A 20247-nucleotide genomic window follows, 5' to 3' on the forward strand; every position below is an offset into this window, starting at 1 on the left:
TGGAAAATGAAGCTCTGCACTTAGCAAGCCTCCTCTCTTATTATTTTTTTCTTGTTCTTTTCCCCACTTGGGCGTGAGTCACGATGGTTTCTCTAGCCATCTAATGCATCTGAACTTGAAGTACTTTTCTGATCATGCTTTTATGATGAGTGTGTATTAAATTCGCTGTTTGTTTTCCTCTTCTGATCAGCTCGAAAAACGAGGGGTTTAACAGTGCCTGGAAATGGATTTTCTCATCGAGCTCAGATTGTTGAAAGAATCAATTTATAGAGGTTGCTGCTTTATGATCCGTGCTGTGTGTGGGGCTTCTATAAGTGTAAGTGTGTGTGTGTGCGAATATCTTATCCAGTTTCCTGTCCCTCTGTGGGAATGGAAGTTCTACAAGCCAGGCAGTTGCTTATTAATGATCTCTATCAATCTTGATTTCCCAGCTGACTCTCATCCTTCCAATACCAAATGTAACTCCCCCAACTCCTAACCGGAACATTCAGTACATTCTGAACTGAACGCTATCACATTTTACACCGACTGCAGACTCATGTGGGCGTGTGTCACATTTAACCTTTGTACTAAATGAATGGACACACAGCCTTCAGTTTCCTCAACTTTTGATTTTTTCCCCCCTCTGAGTCACACAACTGATGCAAAGATAGTAGCTCTGTGGTATGACCTGTTGAAACTCTGTGGATTCAATTCAATCCAAGAAGAGGGTCCTTCATTTCCCTAACTGTGTCATTAAATTCACAGAGCTGTGTACACATGGCCTGGGCATTGTTACCTAATTCACATTGTGCCAAAGAGCAGAGATGTAGTGTGTGTGGAACTAGTCTTTTTGAGTACTACTATACTTTTCTATGCTGACATTAATCTATGAATTTATTTCATGCATATCGATGAACAGAAAGCGGTGTCAAGTTAATGTACCTTTATATCTTTACATCCTGTTTAAGTTTATTAGCAACCCATAATAATAATAGCAGTGACAGTGATGATTTTCTGGCATAGATTATAGTAGCCTGTAATTGACTCGTATTATACCTTTTCATCATAGAGGGACATGGGCTAAGTAGGTGGATGGGGTAAGTGGAGTAGTCTGGGGAAATGGGGATAGAAGAGAAGAAAAGCCATACTTAGATTACATATTTTTGTTTTATATTGGCAATTGTTTTCCATGACAATTTAATTCATTAGAATGTTTCAATAGTTTTTTCTACATTTTCTGCATCTCCCTAAGCAGATCTAGCACTAGGTCAAAATATGTGTTAGGCCCAAAACAATCCCTAGAGTGTAGTGCAGATTTAAGAACGTTTTTAGTTGGCTTCCTGCCAGGCATGACTCTTGGGATGTGGACTGTTTAGTTTTCAAAAATATTTAGAATAAGTCGTTTATGTAGTTTAGTTTCAGAAGGCTCACTGAACAGAATGATGAAAGGGCATATAAAAAGCTCTGAAAACTAATCCATGGCATCCAAGGCATAAACAGTCATCTTACATGCTCGGTTGTCTTACACTCTGCTGCTCTAACACTAGAAAAGGTTTCCATTTCACTGACTTGTCACACAGCTGCCTACACTGGTGGCCAGCAATCTACTGCACTATGTAAATTTCTACAGGAAAGCTTGCTGATTTGACTAAAAGCCCTGGCTGGATATGTTTTTGGAGGGGAAAAAAATAGACTCTGGCAATACTTATACATAATGCATTTGACTTACATTAGAAACTGCTTAGCAGGTTGTGGGAGTGACTAGGTTAGTTTTATGTAACTGCTGCTGATGGATAGATAAAGTGTACTGGACCAGCTTTTTAGAATCAGAAAAGGTTTGATGACTTACTAAGTAAAAGCATAAACTGCCCCTCCCCTCACCCACAGGTGTTAAGTGCATTGTAGTAGCAGCACTTCATTTTTTGTACATGGGGACTTTAGAAGTGATGGAACAACTCTCAACTCACTGTTGTTTCAAGCACTCCCACACTGTACTTCAAAAACATGTGCAACCCAAAAATAACAGTGAGAGAGTGTGTTTTGATGTGCAGAGGTGAGGGGTGTGCTGATGGGGGCTTTAAAGTGGGCTGTTTAGCCATTTTGCTGTCAAATGTTTTTTCCTGACAAATGATGGAGAACTTGTGCATCTTTGTGCATCTTTGTGGGCGTGAAATTGCAGAACACAGCACTGTGTGCTGTTGTTGTACCTGTACAGGGTGAATAGTTCAACTGTGACTGTGGTGCTATCTTTGTATGTATCTTTCTCTGCAGGGCTGTTCATGGTCGGTGATATTTGTGGATCTGGACGCCCACAACAGGAACAGGCAAACCCTGTGCTCCCTACTGCCCCGAGAGTCTCGTTCACATGTAAGTCCATCGATCTGCAGTATTAAAATCTACAAATAGAGCAAAAAGGATGTTAAAATGCAAATTTGGCTCAGAGCTAGTTAGTTGTTCTGAAAGAAAACCACGCACCATTGTACATGTAGATGCAACCTGCTTTTTTATTTATTTATTTGACCCAGAGGAGCAGCTATGTGCCAGTCAAAGACTGTAATAGATGCCTGCCGCACATATGCCAAAAAACCTAAAAGGTTAATTGTATACAACAAGATAACTACACACTTGAGTCAATATGTATATGTGGAAATCTGTAATTCAGCAATGCATTTTCCTCATGGTACAGTCATTACGCTACCCATACATGTTTTATTGACGTTTCGGCATTAACATGAAATGGGTAAGAAAGTGAGAGGTGGCTGCAGAGCTGTAGCGAGGTAGAGCTGAAAAACAGAGTAATACGAAGCAAGAAAAGCAGAAGCGAAATCATTGCTCCACTCCACCGCTTACAGACACTTAAATGATCACATCTCTTCCTGTGTGCTGAATGTGTCAGGCAGAATGGCCGCCATCAGCTTGCAAGGAAATTAGTGTAATTAGATGACCAGAGTAGCATTACAGCTCTATGGGATTAATGTTGAGGAGCTAAAATGATGAAGTGCAGTAGGGAGCATGAGACTATACAAACTGTAGGATAATGACAAGATAACCAAAAACTATATGTATAAAACAGATTGGAATTCAATATTCAGTATTTTAAACATATTCAGTAGCCGCACCAAATGTGTTCTGCAATCTGATATCTCATTTCAGCTGCAGCTGCCGAGGATGTTAACATGTAGATTAGAGATGTAACAAGAAGTCGAGGAATAAAGAGGGGATTGGACTAGACAAAGCGGCATTTGGTTCCTCTGTGAACTGTAGAGATGTGTACAAATTAACAGCAGCATCAAACAGTCTATTAAAAAACCTTAAATATTCATAGCTGTTTGCAGTGAGGCTAGTGCTTAATAGCTTTCATTTTCATCGCTTAATAAACTAAACCAAACAAACATGAAATGAGCGAATAAGATGTCCAGTCATAATGGTTTGTCAGACCTAATAACAATATCCATTCCTAATGATTGTTCTAATTGAAATTTAGGCAGACAGTCCTTAATTTTAAATAAGGCTGCTGTAATGTGCTGTTCATAACCAGGAGCTTTTATTCCGAAGATATAAAAGGCATCTACTCCTGTCTAGTATAGGCATAAAGATGTGCAGTAAGCACTGGTATTTCCCACAGGTTTGACTCATGGCTTTTGCTGTATGACTGTTTGTGTCTGTGGTTAGGAATTTCTGTTATTGTATAGATATTGTACCTGTGGCAAATAGTTCGATAAAGTCATATAAATGTGTCACATAAACAGTTTGTCTTGTCATAACTCATACACTGTTAAAAGGAATGTATGAGTTGTGAGGTTATGAGTTGTGGAACAGTGTCTCAGTGAAAAAATAAGAGGGCTTGTTGTTTGTGTAAAGTGAATCTTTTCTCCCTGACAGAACACAGATGCAGCCTTGCTTCCAACCATCAGCTATCCTGCATTTGCTGTAGATGATGATGCCCTCTACAGTCAGACACTGGACAAGATTGTCCGTAAGTTGCGCGGGAAGTACGGCTTCAAACGTTTCCTCCGTGATGGCTACCGCACAGCTAATGAAGACAAGAATCGACGCTACTACAAACCTGCTGAAATGAAGGTGGGTGCTGGTGAGACATGAAAAAGATATATTTCTTTCTTTCCATTTATTTGCGCTATATTTCACTGATTATTTTTCTAATTTACTCATTTTCTTCATTCCTCCACCTTTTGATCTTAGACAATAGGCTTCACAGACAAGACTTGACTTGTTGAGAGTGCTTCAACTACAGGCAATTCTTAATCATCCAGCATTTTATATCAGACAGATAAAAAAAGAAAAAGATACAGAAAATGTTTCTCATCTTCCCAGGTTTTAGAAATACGTACAGCTGAGTGTCATCAGCATAGCAGTTGAAATAAATACTAAATCGAGAGACAATATTCCTCAAAGTGAGTCTATAGATAACAAACAATAAAGGATCCAGGACAGATCCCAGGGGAACCCCACAAGAACCACATCGCCAGCTTTACAGATAGCTGTTTGAAATATTGCCGTACACTATGACAAAAGCTGATCTCCCTAAACCACTTATAGTACCACAGGTGTGAGACAGGTTACCAGTTGCCCTCACTGTGGTCTTAATTGCTTGTCATTTAACTGAGATACCACATTTAGGTTTAGAAAAAAACAAAAAGAATGATACAATGTGTAAAGATGATTTATTATAGGCAACTACAAAGTTAAATTTGAATGTGCTGAAAAGTTTTTGAAATGTATAAGCCTATAAAGATATTATCCCTTTATGATAATGCTAAGAAATCTGTGTGTGACTTAGCCTTTTCCATTTTAAGCGTTCTAATCCTCCAGGTATATAACCCACAATCTCAGTGTGCTTTTGTGTGAGTGAGTCCCTATCTGTGGGTGTGCTCATGCATATATATGTATGCGAATGACAGTGCATTCATTTCTTTTTTGAATCTCCTGTGATCCTGGTGAAATAACAGTGCACCCACTTCAGAGTCAGCTCAGTGAGCATGCAATGAGTGAATCAGAAGCTGGACTCTTAATGCTAAACAAATCATTGCATTAGCTGCAGAACTAACCTCACAGAATGAATGAGCTCAGAGAGACAGATTGAGAAAACAACAGAGATATGGAAGCACAAAATCAGAGACAAGAGGATTTTCTGTTCTGTCTAGAAAATATTGCACTTCACATCCACAAGGTGAATGACCCACCAGTTCTACTGATGTCACGAGTCATTGCGGTCACCTTATGAGTCATCACTTTAATTCAATCTTGAACTAAGGGTTAATGGAAACAACACCAGTACTGTTTATATTACCAGGCAATATTTGATATGGTTGCAGTGTTTTTTAGGTCTGGAACCAGGTCAACTTACTTGTTCTTAACCTCCTAACTTCTAACTGCAGAAATCAATGTTTTAATATTAACAATGCAAAAAAAGAATCATTATCCATCTTATTGTTTTAATTTTACAGACCACATCTTTATTGTTTTCACTCTAACCCCTCTTGTCTGCCTTGTTTCTAGCAGTCTTCCTTTCGGCCTATCATTACATTGGGTGGGCAAAAATTGTTTTGGGCAGTTTGTGATGATTTGGGCTACTCCTTGTACCCTTTGGATGGTTCCCCTGATAAAAGGCTGTATTCCAATAAATCGACCCCGCCTCTCATCCAAGTAGTATGATTGAGACTGACAGGGTGCTGAGTCCAGTAGGCACAGCTCAGCAACTGCTGTGTGTGCACTTGTGCTACTTGCAAGTGGTCAAAAAACATTAATGCTGGTTTAATTTATATTTTTGATTTCAGATTTTCAGAATACCACTAGCAGAAAATATTTTTCCTAAAGAGGAAAATACCGATAAATAATTTACAAATGACATTGCTTAAAGGCCTTCTGGCTGGCACTGACCTGTTTTTTAATGTACTTTAGCATGACTTGTCAGATTGATGCTCATGGCTCTCACAGCTGCTATGTGGCCGTGAAAAATGTTTGAAACAATATACGTTTTACAAAATTAGATTGCTCTTGGCTGCTCTTTTATTTTCAGAACTGTCAAAAACTTGAGAACGATGCTGAAAACAGAACAAAGAAAGGCATCAATAGTGGAAGTGAGGGCACTCAAAGGGCACCAAGTCTGAACCACATGGAATACTTTGACATTAACTTTTTTTTTTAAATCCTGCCGGTAATACGATACAAAGACTCAAAGGTTACAATGAGCAAACAGTGTTTAATGCCTCAGTTCCTGTAGGCTTCATCCTGCCCTCTGTTTTATCAGCAGGCAGACAGATTTATTATATAAGACACCAATGTAAGTGAAGTTACATAATTTAAACTGATGATCACTCCTGCTGCAATTTGCCTTCCACCTACCAACAGTGATATATTTGGTACTGCATCAGCAAATACTGCAAGTAATAAAAATCCAGTTATTTGGGAGACTGTGCCAGGTGGTTATATTACACAAGTTTGCTGTTTTCCAGTAATTAATACTGAAACAAACAGTCAATATTTCACGGTTAGTGATTTATGCACTTTTCACTTTTAGAGGTTTAATAGGATACCATTATTATTATTAAAAGCAACATAAAGTAATAAGTAGATTGCTATTTCTTTTGAATGATAACACGCAGAGTAATGCAATGGCAAGGGAGTGTCTGACACAGTGTGAGCTCTACCTGGTAAAAAAAGAAGTCACAGAGAGACCAGGTCTCCCCACAGAAGGCACTGAGTGAAGTTGTTGTTGGTGTTTAAGAGAGAATTCACAGCGGGGCAGACGTCTCTGCTCCCTGTCTGTTTACCATTGACAGAGAGCAGCGGCCTGTGTGATAGACAGTTTTACCAATCAGTTGAACTGCTCAAGCACAAAACGCCAGGGATCCCTGCCTGTTTACAGCCTCAACAGGCCAAAAAGCACAGACCTGCCTGGGTGACTGCCTACGCTCTCCCTTTCATTATTTTACTACCTCTTCCCCCTCCCTCTAAATGAACTCTCATCTGCTTCTGTATCTCTTTACGCACCTTTCATTTTTCTCTCTTTCATCCCCTCCTCACCAACTAAATTGCTTCTCGTCTCTGCTGAAACATGCAGGTGGAAGCCATGTATACCTGCATAATCACAGGCTGCAGACGTTAACCATTTAAAGAAACATATCCTGCAGACTGTATTATCGGCTTGGTGAATGCAGCTCAGCCCCACATGTATTTGTGTGTTCCAGCTCTACCAGCCATTTGTTATTGCATTAGGCTGTAATCTCTGTTATCTCTCATCAGTGTGGAGATTACTGAAAAAGATTAGGGACAAAGATAGTCACAACTAATAACATTTATATGTAGATGGGCTAAAATACACACGTTTTTGGAGGGAGTATGACGTTTTGTATGGGAGTATGAGAGAGGCTAATGAAAATCTGCAGTTTTTTTGGTCCTTTTACAATCTGACCTTGGTGATTTGAAGTGTTTATACATATCTGATGAATAAAAAAGGCTTATTCTGCAAAGATAGAGCTGCTCACATTTCTACTGTGTGTGTTGATCCTCTTTAGGCAAGCATAAACAAGGTGGGATTGAATTACTAGAATTAATAAGGCTGTGATTCACTTGACTGTCTTCTCTACATGTGACTCGTAACCAAATTACTTAAGAAGGTTCGTCGTGTTTGTATACAAATGTGACACTGCACACGCGCAGTCTATAATAGGATTTCTGGCTGTGTAAGATTCAGAGAATTCAACAAGTGATGGTGTTCATGTCAATTCAACTGTTTATTCTGGAAAACTGCAGCACCTGCTGCCACATGCTGGCTTTTATTTCTCCGTGTTCAGCCGACTGGAAACAAGCAGACAGTCGCACAGTCAGGCATACACTCATCAGTTACTCATTTACATCGACTGGTCAGTCAATAAGTTAGTCCGTCACAGCAGTTCTGGAAGATGGAGAAGTTTAATTCAATTTAAAAAGACTTAAATAGATTAATGGAGAAACATAACAAATGCACAAGCTTCCATATAGGGATCAGTCATTAACTTGTTACCAGATCTCAACCCAAACAAACACACACTAGATATCTTCTGGAAGAATATTATACCCACTCTCTACCTCCAGTTCAGTTTCACAGATTTGGAGAATCTATTCTCAAAGAGTTTTCAAGTTGTTCTAGTGGGCCAACACTTTACTTAGGATCAGACTGAGAAAAATAAATGGTCCCTTTGTTGTCTTTGAGTTCTGGTCTGCACTGGAAAGAGGTGTATAAGCATTAAGCATGGAGTTACAGCTAACTCACTGAAGCACTTCTCTTTTATGTGTTTATTTTATCTTCTCTGGTGCCACAAATAGCTCACATTGCCTGCTTTCTAATAAGGGAATATCAAAATAACATACAGTGGGACAAAAGCACAACACAACATCTGAGTCAACTCCTTTTCAATTTCTAATTTGAATGAATGAATTAATGAATAAATTAATATGTTTCTTGTGTCCTACTGTTTTAAAGTTTCAGTGTGTAAAATTTAGGGGTATCTATTCACAGAATATGCCAAAAATATAATATAATAAGCATAACTGTATTTTTATTAGTGTAAAATCTCCTGAAAATGGGAATTGCCATCTTGACCAGTAATACCAGTAATCTATGTGTGCACATACCTGGCCAATAAAACTGATTCAGATTCAGATTTTGACTCCTAATGTTTGTCCTCTAAATCATTTGGGTATGTATGTGCTTGCCTTTTTGTGCATATCCTTTTAAATTATGCATTCAATATAAATTGTTTATATTTGTTCTACGTCTACTCTTGTACTTTTCAAGTCTTTTGCTGAAGTATTTGTGTGGCCCAAAGCCAAACTCTTATCTTAACTGTATACACTTAAAATGCTTCATTGATCCAACTTTTCTCTCAGTATGCTTCATGTATTTGTCACTGTACTGTGAAATTAATGACATCTCAGCCCTTCAAGTGTCCTCAAAACAAACAGCACAACTCTGGATTGAAGAAAATGACCTTGCAAGGATGCATTATTATTCCTCACTGTTCTGTCAATTTTCATTCACAGTGTCATGTCTTCTATGTCTTCTCCCTGTGCTATACTGTTCCATATTCAGTGCTATAAATTTCAGCCATCCGCTGCTTTAAAGTCCCCATGCTTCTCTCCTCTTTCTGAAATGGAAAAGCAATAATTCCTCCTCTCTCTGTCTCTCTCCAGCTTTTTGATGGAATCGAGTGCGAGTTTCCCATATTTTTCATCTACATGATGATCGACGGTAAGACTTGTTCTATCCATAGCTGCTGTTATGATGCCTCAAGTGGGTCATTGACAAGATAGAAGACACTGTAGTATTTGACAGGAAATTACATTTGGGTGTTTGACAGGTGGAGGAGGAGTCTAAACACTTTTTAAAAAGATGTCATGTGTGAGATTTGTGTGTGAACCTAAGGGAATGGTCAGAAATAAAATATGGAGTATAGTTTCTCCAAAGAATGTGAATTCAAGCATGATTTAATCACCCTTATGCTAGTTTAGACTCCACTGACGTTTTTAGTACTAACAAACAAACTGATTTAGGGCTTGTTCTCGTATCTCAGATGTCTCAAACTGTTCATCTTTATGGGGCCATTTTTAACAGCTCAAAACGCATAAATTGTTCATCAAACTGCTAAAATCTAGACAAACAAAGTACACAGAACTTTAAAAAAGTGAGACAAAATGCTCTAAAACTAGTACATATTGGTGCTAAAGTGTTATTGTTGGAGGACACTTTAACATGAGCATTGAATTTGCATTTACCCAGCCAACCGCAGAGTGAAATGGTCAGAATCCAGATTTCTGTGCAGTTAGTTACATGTTTTTCATTTGTGAAGTGCAGAACAATGCTTTAACATTAAATCTGCACCTAGATTATAGGTTAGGTTATTTACAGTGGATTATGGACTATGTGTGTGAAAGGGGTTATCATGGTGAAGAAGCCACAGATGATTCTCACCAGACTTAGCCAGGCAGTTCCCTCTGGCTTAAATAAGCATATTAGTGTCTTTGAGCTCATTGTTTTGGTTTTATGGCCTAACTTCACTGTTTTAGCTCACTCACACACTCACTCTCATCAGCAGACAGCACAACATGCGGTATATGTAATGTAAACATGCATACACACTCACATACAGAGTACATATGCAGATATATATAGATACACACAGCTACGCAAAGATAGGAAAACATATATGTTTTCCTATCTTTCCTATAGGCATGCATATACATGTACTGTACATGTAAACACACATAGTCACCTCACTCCCACATATAAATACATACATGCGTACACTACTGCATATTTCCTTATTATAACTCATACTATTGGATTGTATAGATTAGTGGAGGATGCAGATGTTGAAAGTCATTGGAACATTAGACATGTTAATCATAGCCAGAGTTTCTATTAGTTATAATTAGTATCATTAATGTGTGTTTGTGTTTGTCCGTGTTTTTTTGTTGCAGGAGTGTTCAGAGGAAATAAAGCTCAGGTCAAAGAATACCAGGACCTTCTTGAACCCATCATCTTCCAGTCTTATGAAGGTGAATAATCACATGAACACACACACACACAAATGCAGTGACCGAGGGATACAGGAAAATTATGAATGCACACATGCACACTCACACATATAACTTTATCTGACTTGGCATATCAATATGGTTTGCGTTGGAGCTTCTAAGTTTGCCTTAGTTCTCTCTCCCTCTAGCTATGAAAAACTTTCTCTTATTAAATCGTGCCATCCATATTCATACACCACATACTGTGACTGAGGATCACAAGGGCGTCACGTTCAAGTGAACTCAGCCTTTCCTCCTAAGCAAAGAGCCTGGCTTCTCTATTCACCTGCACCCATGGCTGTGAGGGGAGACAGTCAAATGATAGGGATGTCAAGAGCTTTGAGTTTCTATTTGTCCATTCATAATAGAGCAGGAATAATTGGACTGTAGGAAGGATAATGAAGTGAGACAGAGCCTGCTATAGTTGCCCCAGACATCCTTTCAGTGCTTTTGTACTGGTTATGTATGAATTACCAAAATTCCTTAAATTAATAGGCTGAGTTTTAAATAATAACACAATAGTACTTTTTTCCTCTTTTACCGTTAGTGCACATGGATAGTCAGTCTTGTCAGAAGCGGCTATTGTGTGTTCTGCTGTAGGTTCGCCGACCTCCCAGGAGTCATGGGCTCCATTGATCTGATGATACATAGACACACGGAGGGTGCAGCTCTGGGATACATGCTGCTGTACAGTGGTGAATGGGCAATATTTACTACAGTTGTGCCCTCCTTTTCTTTGGAGTGTCTTAGATTCATATTGAACCACACTTTCAGTCGATGGTAGAGCAAATTGTATGTTTTAGAGTACAAAGATTACCACTGGGATTTTCTCATGTGAAGGTACATATGCCATTTTTCACACCCCTACAATTTGTAACTTCAGAGGTATAATTATGTACCTGAAAACAAGCAAAATGTAGCCAGATAATCAGACTGAACTGCAGTGTAATTTCACTTCATTTTCCAGTCTTACATTATGTTCATGTAAGTGCCAATTTCTGTGTTGGATGGGGAGCTGTTTAGTAAATCCAGAGTGAAATATACAGTATCACTAACTATTGAATGCCGGACAGACACTCAAATTGCCCCTTGCCAATTGTAATTTTCTTTCTGGTGCAATCATTGAGCCCAAATTTGAATTTTGAATTTAAAATAGTTTTTTTGTTTTTTTGGGTTTGACTAAATACCTGCAAAACTGCCATTTCCATTATCCCCAGTGATAGGTGCAAGTAGCAAATGTTACTGTAGCATGCTGGCATGGAAAACAATATACTGTACCTGCTATAGATCAGCATATTTCTTCATATGTTAGTTCTGTTTTTTCTGAACTGCTGCTAACTTGAATTTTTGCTTTGTGCAGGGTGTCTGTGTGTACACAGACCAAACACTTGAAGTAACTATAGATCTATGCCACGATCTCTCACAAGCTCCTCACCCATAAACACTACCAGAATGTTTGCTTGGGGAAGTGCTTTTTCTCCTATACTTTTCAGGAGAGACAAGTTGAAGAGTACAAGTAAAGTTAACTGTTAGTTATAACGGATGATGTTCAGTGATTAAGCCTTGGCAAAAAGTTTTTTGGGCACTTTGACTCCACAGGGAGGATTTTGTGATTGAGTAGCAGAAAGATAAATCAGCCCATGGAGTCTAGACACTGGTGATGATGGTGGCTGATGCTAAAATGATGATGATGAATCTGTGAAAACTGAGTGGAGATGGGGAAGTGGAGGGGCACTCATAACAGCAGCAGGAACGTACTGGAAGCAGTCAGAGAAAGTCATATATGGAAAGATTGCAGGAAAATGCTCGGCTAAAAATGCATCTTGTTGCTGTAGAGCTACATTAGTATGTTGCCTTCACTGACATTTTTACGACTGTACCTTTTAAATTCGGACTGAATTGGCACAAATTATTAAGCAATCAGGAACTACAAAAGAGAGGTGCAAACACACACATCATGTGTCCAGAGAAGGTGATGTGCTCATGTACACACACACACACAGTGCTCAAAGTCCTTGTCTCTTATGACAGGCCATGCTGTGATCCCCAAATACTACTACGTACCGGCTGACTTTGTGGAGGCGGAGCAGAACAAGCATGGAAGCCAGAAGCGTTTCCCTAGCAACTCTGGTCGTGATGGGAAGATCTTCCTGTTTGGTCAAGCACTTTACAACATCGCCAAGCTGCTGGGTATGTGCTCCTCCGCGTGTGTGTGTGTGTGTGTGCTTTGGTGTGATGCTTTGAACCCACGCGTTCATTCTCTTCACCAAGATCATTAATTATGCAAATCTAAAATGACCTCAAGTTCACATTTAATGAGATTTATTAGACCATGTTATGTGTGTTAGAGAAATTATTCTGCACTGTCAAAAAAAATCAATTAGTTCATTCATTATTCATCAACCTAAGTATTGCAAACATTACTTAATACTTCACTGACATGCATCCAAGGATAGTTTGACTATATTTGTATAAATGATGAGAAATTTATATTTTAGTCTTCCTTTTTTTACACTTGCCTTCTTGAGGATGTGGGCATATGTTTTCTATGCATGTCAGTGTTTTTGTTGTGTTTAACTTTGTGTGTTTGTGTGTATGCTCACATTCCAGTGGATGAGCTGATCAGCCCTAAAGATATTGATCCCATCCACCGCTACGTGCCCCGGCAGGACCAACGCAATGTCAGCATGCGATACTCCAATCAGGTCAGCTGAAATGTGACTGTGATTGACTGTCATTTCTTGGCTCTGATCTTAAACTCCGCACACGTACTTCACAACTTATCATCATGAATACTTATATGCACTACAGAGATTCATTTTGAGAACAGCTTTGGATTCAAGTGCTCCTTGTTAAGCTGTACTCACCCTTGTAAATATGACTTGACAACATTTAAGTGCTTTTGGCCTGAAGTAATGACAAGATACACACACTAAAAAAAAAAAGATCTACTGGTCATTGTGTTATTTATGAAACCAAGTAGCACTTAGTGTTTCATGGTAGAGAGTGGACTGCCCACTCAACATGAAAAATAAATGTTTTTTTTCTGCATCAGTGTGTGAATTAGGGATAATAACAGACAAATTACTTCACTCAGTGTGATGGTGAGCCATGCATTTACATAAACTGAATTTACACCGAGGTACTGTTACTTTTATTTTGCCTTGATTCAGTACTGAATAGGCAACTACTGCAAATATTACAACATATGATTTCTATTGCCGTCGTTCAGACTCTGATGGACTGGCATTAATGGTTAAAATGATGATTCTGTGTGAAAACGAGAAGATTACTCATCCTTTCTTCCTTACGTCCTAATATCCTAAATGCTGTTCTTGCGGTTTTTGGGTAGTTTCACTGTTGTCACAGTATCCCCTAGGTGTAGTTACATATTTAAGGCAGCACAGGTTTGAAACTATGTAGTAACCCCTTTACACAGCAAAATAAATCTAGCCTTATATTTTCTGTCCAGACTTACTGCTTTATTTTGGTATTCATAGATGCTAAAGTTGTAATTAAAATTCATTCATCAACAACATAAACAGCAGAGACCATCCTTTTTTTTTACCTTGCCAGGGGCCAGTCTTCCAGACATGGATTAAAACCAGTCCATTTCCTCTACGAGCTGCCTCTCTGAATGGAGATCATGTTTGAGGTTTAATCCATATCTGAGACAGCCAGCAACTCTGAGGATCACACAGATGAAGGGTAGAGATACAACAACCCAGTGTTCATTCTCTTCATCGTACAGTGTGGATTGATAAATCCCATTCGGCCTCTGTATGTTGGATTTTGTTTTTGTAGCTCGGCCGTAAAGACGTTGCTAGAATGAAGCACACAAGAGAGAATAAGTCTGGACTATGATGGATGCAAGTATGACAAAGATCAGCAGAGAGAATAAAGACAGAAGCAATCCAACAAAAAGAGCATGTCAGCCAGTAGAAAAACCTTGCAGAGAAATAGAATAAGAGATGGACATTTGCCTCTAAGAGGTACAAATGTCATTATTTAACTCTCTAGAGCAAACTAATATTGTATAGTAGAAGGAAGGCCATCTCTAAGAAAGTAGAATTATGATTTGCTTGACGGTTCTGACATTTACCAGCTGTGTACAGATATCTTGTCTTCCACTGGACTGACTAGAAAGTAGTGTTAGTGATATTAAAACTCATGTATAAACACTCTGTAGAAAGAAATTTCAATTTCTCAATACAGGTGTCAAATAACAGATCTGTTGCTCCATATCTATAGTATATATTGTTAAACTACTCAATATATAAACGTGGCTGTAATAGGTCTGTTTCGTTGTTTCTACCACTTGAAGGCTGCACGGTTGAATAAGTTATGACTATTTCAACTGAGTTTCCATTACTATTAGTTATTTTAATAATTTACTCATTACTTATTATTAATAATACTTAATTATTTCAACACTTTATTCACTACTTCTAGCTATCTAATTTATAAATGTATTCATTTCTTTTAGCCAGCTGTTGAAACCTGTCTCCTGTCATATTAACTAGTTAGCAGGCTCAATAAATGGATATATATTTTTTGCCTACATCTTAATTTCTATCTGATCAAAAGGGTAGAGCTACTCTGTCTTCACATATCCCCTGGCAACTGCATAAGTATCCCCCTGGGGCACAAGTACCCCTGGTTCGGAAATCACTGGTCTAAATAATTTCGTTGGCTGAAGGGCTGAAAGAGCAGATTAATTCATGATTACTTCTTATGATCTGTGCACTTGATTGCATGTTTTCTAGACCTGCATTCTGTTAACAGATCAAACAGAGAGCAATTTAAAGCATCATCTTATGTGTATTACCAGATGCTGTGTGATATTTCTCTGTAGGAAAACAGGAAGGATACATGCATCTCCGTTCTGCTGGCAGCATTGCTTTTGAATTCAGCTTCTAAACTAGTATGCAATGTGAGCAAAGCCTGACTCCCCTCAGGTGGACTGCATATTTTGTTGAAATTACTTTTATCACAATAACACTTTGTTGAGACTGGATGTGGAGACAGCGTGACAGCCAAGTCTCTGATGGTAGCAGGCTCTGCTCTGCATGCAGCCCATCAACAAAACCCTATCACATTCAGTTTGAGGTTTTCAGCCACATGCAGTCCAAATAAATGTGTGAGTGTGAGTGAATCGCTTTTGCTTCGGCTTCATTTCTGAGAAAATTGAAAGCCCTGTGGTTTGCTGTCACAGTGATGAGGCACTATCTTTTCATGGCCTTTTGAAATGTAATTTGGGGTCTACAGGACTTGTTAATGAGGTTATTGAAGAGCTGACAACTTCTTATTGAAGTTAATGCAAACTGTGAACGCTAACTGGGTGTGCTCAGTTTCATCAGTGTGTGTAGGTGGCAAAGAGATGATGAATTCTTCCCACAAACTGAAGCAATGTAAATGTAAGACAACGGCGGCATTGAAATTGCAACATACAATTGTGGAACACTAATTTGCATCACCTGTCAGCAGGAGGCTTATTCAAAAGTTGAAATAGAAAAGAGAAAAGAAAGACACAGAAAGAAAAATACAAATATGCGACAGGTACAAATACAATACAATAAAAAATTCAGGTGAGTCAGGGATACTGGGTCAGAGAATGGTCTTTCCCTTTTATCCACAGTTTAACACCTCAATTAAAAAAACTTAAAATTGTGTTGCATTTTCAATTTATTGTCCAAATGAAGTTATCGTTATTGTGTGCTGACTCTACTCGAGTGCTAATGGCTTGCAACAAATTCAGTAAGCAGGAATGGAGCGTGATCATTTAGCTGTTTGTAAATGAGCTTGGAATGGCTGATGAAACTTTTGATGCTGAACATATTGTGTTTCTCTAAGATGTGACAGTGGCACCACCTCATTCATTTTTCATACCTGATTTTTATTGTCCGTCTTGGTTATATGGTTAAGTAATGGGTTTTATACTTACAGATTATGAGGCATGTGAGCAGGGAGTGATGAATTAGTTGTGAGATTATCATGGCATGCATGTAGAGCTGAGCTGTTTTGAGTGGCAGATATTTTATGACGAGTCTGAAGCAGTTAGGATTTGTTTTTTGCGAATATAATTCATTTGATGATCAAATCTTAGATGTCAACCTCACTGATGATTTTAAACTTTTACTGTGAATGTTCCATTGACATATAGAAGACTCAAGCCACGAGTGTAAGAATTCATAAAAAAGCAGTGGACCTAGAACTGACCCCTGGGTTATCCCCATGATATTAGTACAGACCTTTGCACATTGTACTCTTCCCCTGAGACAGAAGTGAAACCATTATCTTGATCAGAAAATTGGCCTTTTTTTTTTGTATTAGTGTCATGTCTTGTAAAGTGTATGGCTGTGGTTAGCAGGAGAAACACTAATGTGCATGCAAAGTGGGCTGTGCAGCGTAGAAGAAACCTGGAACCTTTTTGGCTTATGTGCTTGAGCAGTTTTTCATCTTTGAGTCACTTATCCAGTTCTCATAATACAGTTCTCGAACTTACTCATCTCCATTTCAGCATTTTACTTGCATGATGGGAACCCAGGTGTGTAAACCTCTGAGGCTTTGCCAAGGACACCACAATGCCCAGTGCTGTAAAGTGGAGGACCTTGTCAGAATTTCATGCATACCAAGAGTATTAAAAAATCCCAAATAATATTTTCACTAGTGAGCCATGATGGGTGACAGGACAAGGTATCAGCTGAGAGAGTCACTTGCCTAAACTCTTGCTCTTGTTTGATCTACTGTATTTCTTTTTCTCTTCCTGCTCGCATGGAAATATGTTGCTCTTTAGCTGTTAAATCCTCCACTCTGTTTTCCAACTAGTCTCCAACTGTGTCTGCTGTTCGGTGCTGAGCAGGTAGTATACAGTAGGTTTTTAGAGCTTTTTTTTTTTTTTGCTAAAGTGGTACATTTTGATTTATGTTTTACAGCCAAGAATTTCAGTGTTAACCATGTACAACAGAAAACCAGTAGTTGTGCTGTGTATGTCTTTCTTAAAAGTCAGTGATTTAGTAATGTGATGAAAAACATTGAAAACTTTGACTGCAAGATGATTGAAAAGGAAAACATAATTTCAAACACAGGTTTTGAGGTGTTTCACTCTGAGTTTCCAAGCAGCACCACCTGAAAGCTGAAGAGCATTTCATTTTCCTGAAAGACTTGAATGCAGCAAATCAACAGACTTGCAGTTTTAACCTGTACCTGCCCTCCGCCAGGTAAAATTAGATCTGGTTCTTTATTCGTGTGGATGGTGCAGGGTCAAATGGCCACACAAATTGTAGACTTTATTTTTTATTTCCTCTGTCCTTCGCTACTTCTCTCGCTTCTGTGTTTTTTTTCTTTCTCATTGCTTTACAATTTCTCCCTGACCCTGAGTTTTTAATTATTCCTTCTTTGTGTCTTTTTTTTTTTTTTTTTTTTTTTTACCTCTGTGACTCTTTGACTCACACCTTTTGTGTATCAGCTAAATGCTTACCGTACGTGTTGTGTTGGCAAAGAGTCTCAAGATGAGCAGGCAAAAGTGGAGAGAAAAGGAAATGGGTAAAATGGTAGTAGAAGGAGACATTTGCACTTTTTTAGTTCACCGTTTTGTGTTTTAAGCAAGAAATATCTTGCTGTCTGTGTGTTTGTGTGTAGCAGCTGTCTTGTTGCGTCTGCATCATTGACCATCCAGTGTTTGGTCTGCAGGCAGGAAAGGCACATGGGCGTTCTGGGCTTTCACTTGCAGTTAAGGCCTGATTTGTACGCCCCCCCCTTTCTTTCTTTGTGTATGTGTGTAATTTGTGTTTCCCACACAAAAGCGTGCATTCATATTACTATCACTCTGTATATATCAGGGATATTTGTGTTTCAGTGGGTGCAGTTCTATGCATATGTGTTTATGAGCGCGTGTATTATTCATAGCTCAATTCCTTCGAATGAAATGTTATGCTACAACTGAAAGTCCCTGCATCAATTTATTCCACAGCTGGAGAACATAAGATTCCCTACAATGTTAACTTCATGAACAGCTTGCGATATTTTACTGTTTAGTTCCACATATAAGCTTCTATAAGGTCACCTCAGTGTTTTTTTTATCAGCTCTGATGTCCTGTGGTGAAATGTGTTTCGAAAGAGTTGGCAAAGTCCCACATATAACCTATAAATACCTGTTTATGTTGCTGGCACATAGCACATTTGAGTCATTTCAACAAAAAATATCTACAATATTCCATTTTAACACATACAATTTTTAAATAATTTTAATATCTAGACTTAGCGATAGTAAAATGGATAAAGGATAATTAACAGAAAGAAATGTTTGTGTCTGTCTCCAGCCTTTTTTTATTACTAAAAAGTGTGATAACAGTGTCCTTTATTTAGTTATTTGCAGTTATTCAAGTGTTTTAATGTCTCATAATTTTAATCCTTTTTACATAAAACCCGCTGTGACTCCGAAACCCTGCAATGCCCTGCAGAAAAAGTGACTTCAGTGTGTTGGAGCTGACATGGCAACACTTAATATTCTTGCACTGAGAAGTACAAGTATTAAGAATGTGCACAACACAGCATCAATTTTACGTGGCCAGTCTAAATTTAAAAATGATTATACAGCACATATCCCCACATTGTATATAGGTAACGTGACACATTAAATTTGCATCTTGTGTGCATCTCAGTGGGAAGGAAATGGGGTTTTGCCTCAAACAACTATCACACTGTGAGTGTGGGAAGTTGTGATTTAGTTGGTGAATGGGGTGTTTATGCAACTTTAATGTTCAGCGGAGCTTGACAAGTACAGGAACCTTTTACTCCTGTGATGAAGTGCAAGCATGTTAAATAGAATATGAAGCTGTAAAGTAAAGCTACACAACTTAAGTATGCATGTAGCAACCCACTGTAAAATCAGCAAAAGTGCATTACTACTGTACGACAGGCTTCTCTGTGCCTCTAATAGTAGTTCAAAATGGGTTATTTTTTAAGCTTTACCTTTTGGATGAATGCAGGTTTCCTTGATATTTAGCAACTAACAAAGTGCAGGGGTCGACCATATTGGGTTTTTCTGCGTGAGAGACAACCTGCTCTCGGGGCTGTGAGGGTGAGTCAACACACCCTGGGGAGCGTGCCGTGACATCCCATCACATCCCACCGTCAAACATGCAATAATACGCAGCAGGCGTAGCAACTGAAGGTTTCTAAGAAGTCATGAATGGCTGTAAAAGTGAATTAGTCGCTATGTCAAACTTGCTTTTAATGTTATATCCCTAATCTACTCAGCTATTCAGACATGCTCGCAGTGTCACATTCTCCCAGTCTGTTTTTTCCTGCTCCCTATCGTTTTTCTAACTGTCTCTTTGAATTTTGTACGATATTAACTCTTCCGTTTACACCCACATACAACACTGAAGCACATGCATGAATAGCACTTTTGTGTGCATTAAAAACATACCACATACCACTTTACTCTGTCATTGTAAAACTCTCTAGGAACCTTTGACATCTGTCAAGAGTTTCTTTTTCATTCACTCACACGCACACACACACACACATATCCTGCATGTTAGAACAAGGTTAATGGAAAAGTTGCATTGTGGTCCACACTGCAGAAGCCGTCAATCATCAATCAGAGATAAGTTGTGGGTCAGCAAAGGCACCAATTGGATACTTGAGTGTGGGGAACAAACATACCTCCTTAGAGGGAGGATA

The 20247-nt window shown here is 38.6% G+C and overlaps 1 protein-coding gene across 3 annotated transcripts in view; it reads left to right on the forward strand.

The window, feature by feature from the left end:
* Positions 1–20247, forward strand: part of phkb (phosphorylase kinase, beta) — an 88753-nt gene that overhangs the window by 29461 nt on the left and 39045 nt on the right. For all 3 annotated transcript variants that reach the window (XM_010731963.3, XM_010731956.3, XM_010731950.3), the window contains 6 exons: positions 2254–2349; positions 3865–4062; positions 9175–9232; positions 10462–10539; positions 12589–12747; positions 13168–13262. In XM_010731963.3, coding sequence (XP_010730265.3) covers positions 2254–2349; positions 3865–4062; positions 9175–9232; positions 10462–10539; positions 12589–12747; positions 13168–13262 — 684 coding nt within the window. The remainder of the gene's footprint in view (positions 1–2253; positions 2350–3864; positions 4063–9174; positions 9233–10461; positions 10540–12588; positions 12748–13167; positions 13263–20247) is intronic.

Source organism: Larimichthys crocea, chromosome VIII (genome assembly GCF_000972845.2).
Source record: "Larimichthys crocea isolate SSNF chromosome VIII, L_crocea_2.0, whole genome shotgun sequence".
In the NCBI taxonomy this organism is placed as follows: domain Eukaryota; kingdom Metazoa; phylum Chordata; class Actinopteri; family Sciaenidae; genus Larimichthys; species Larimichthys crocea.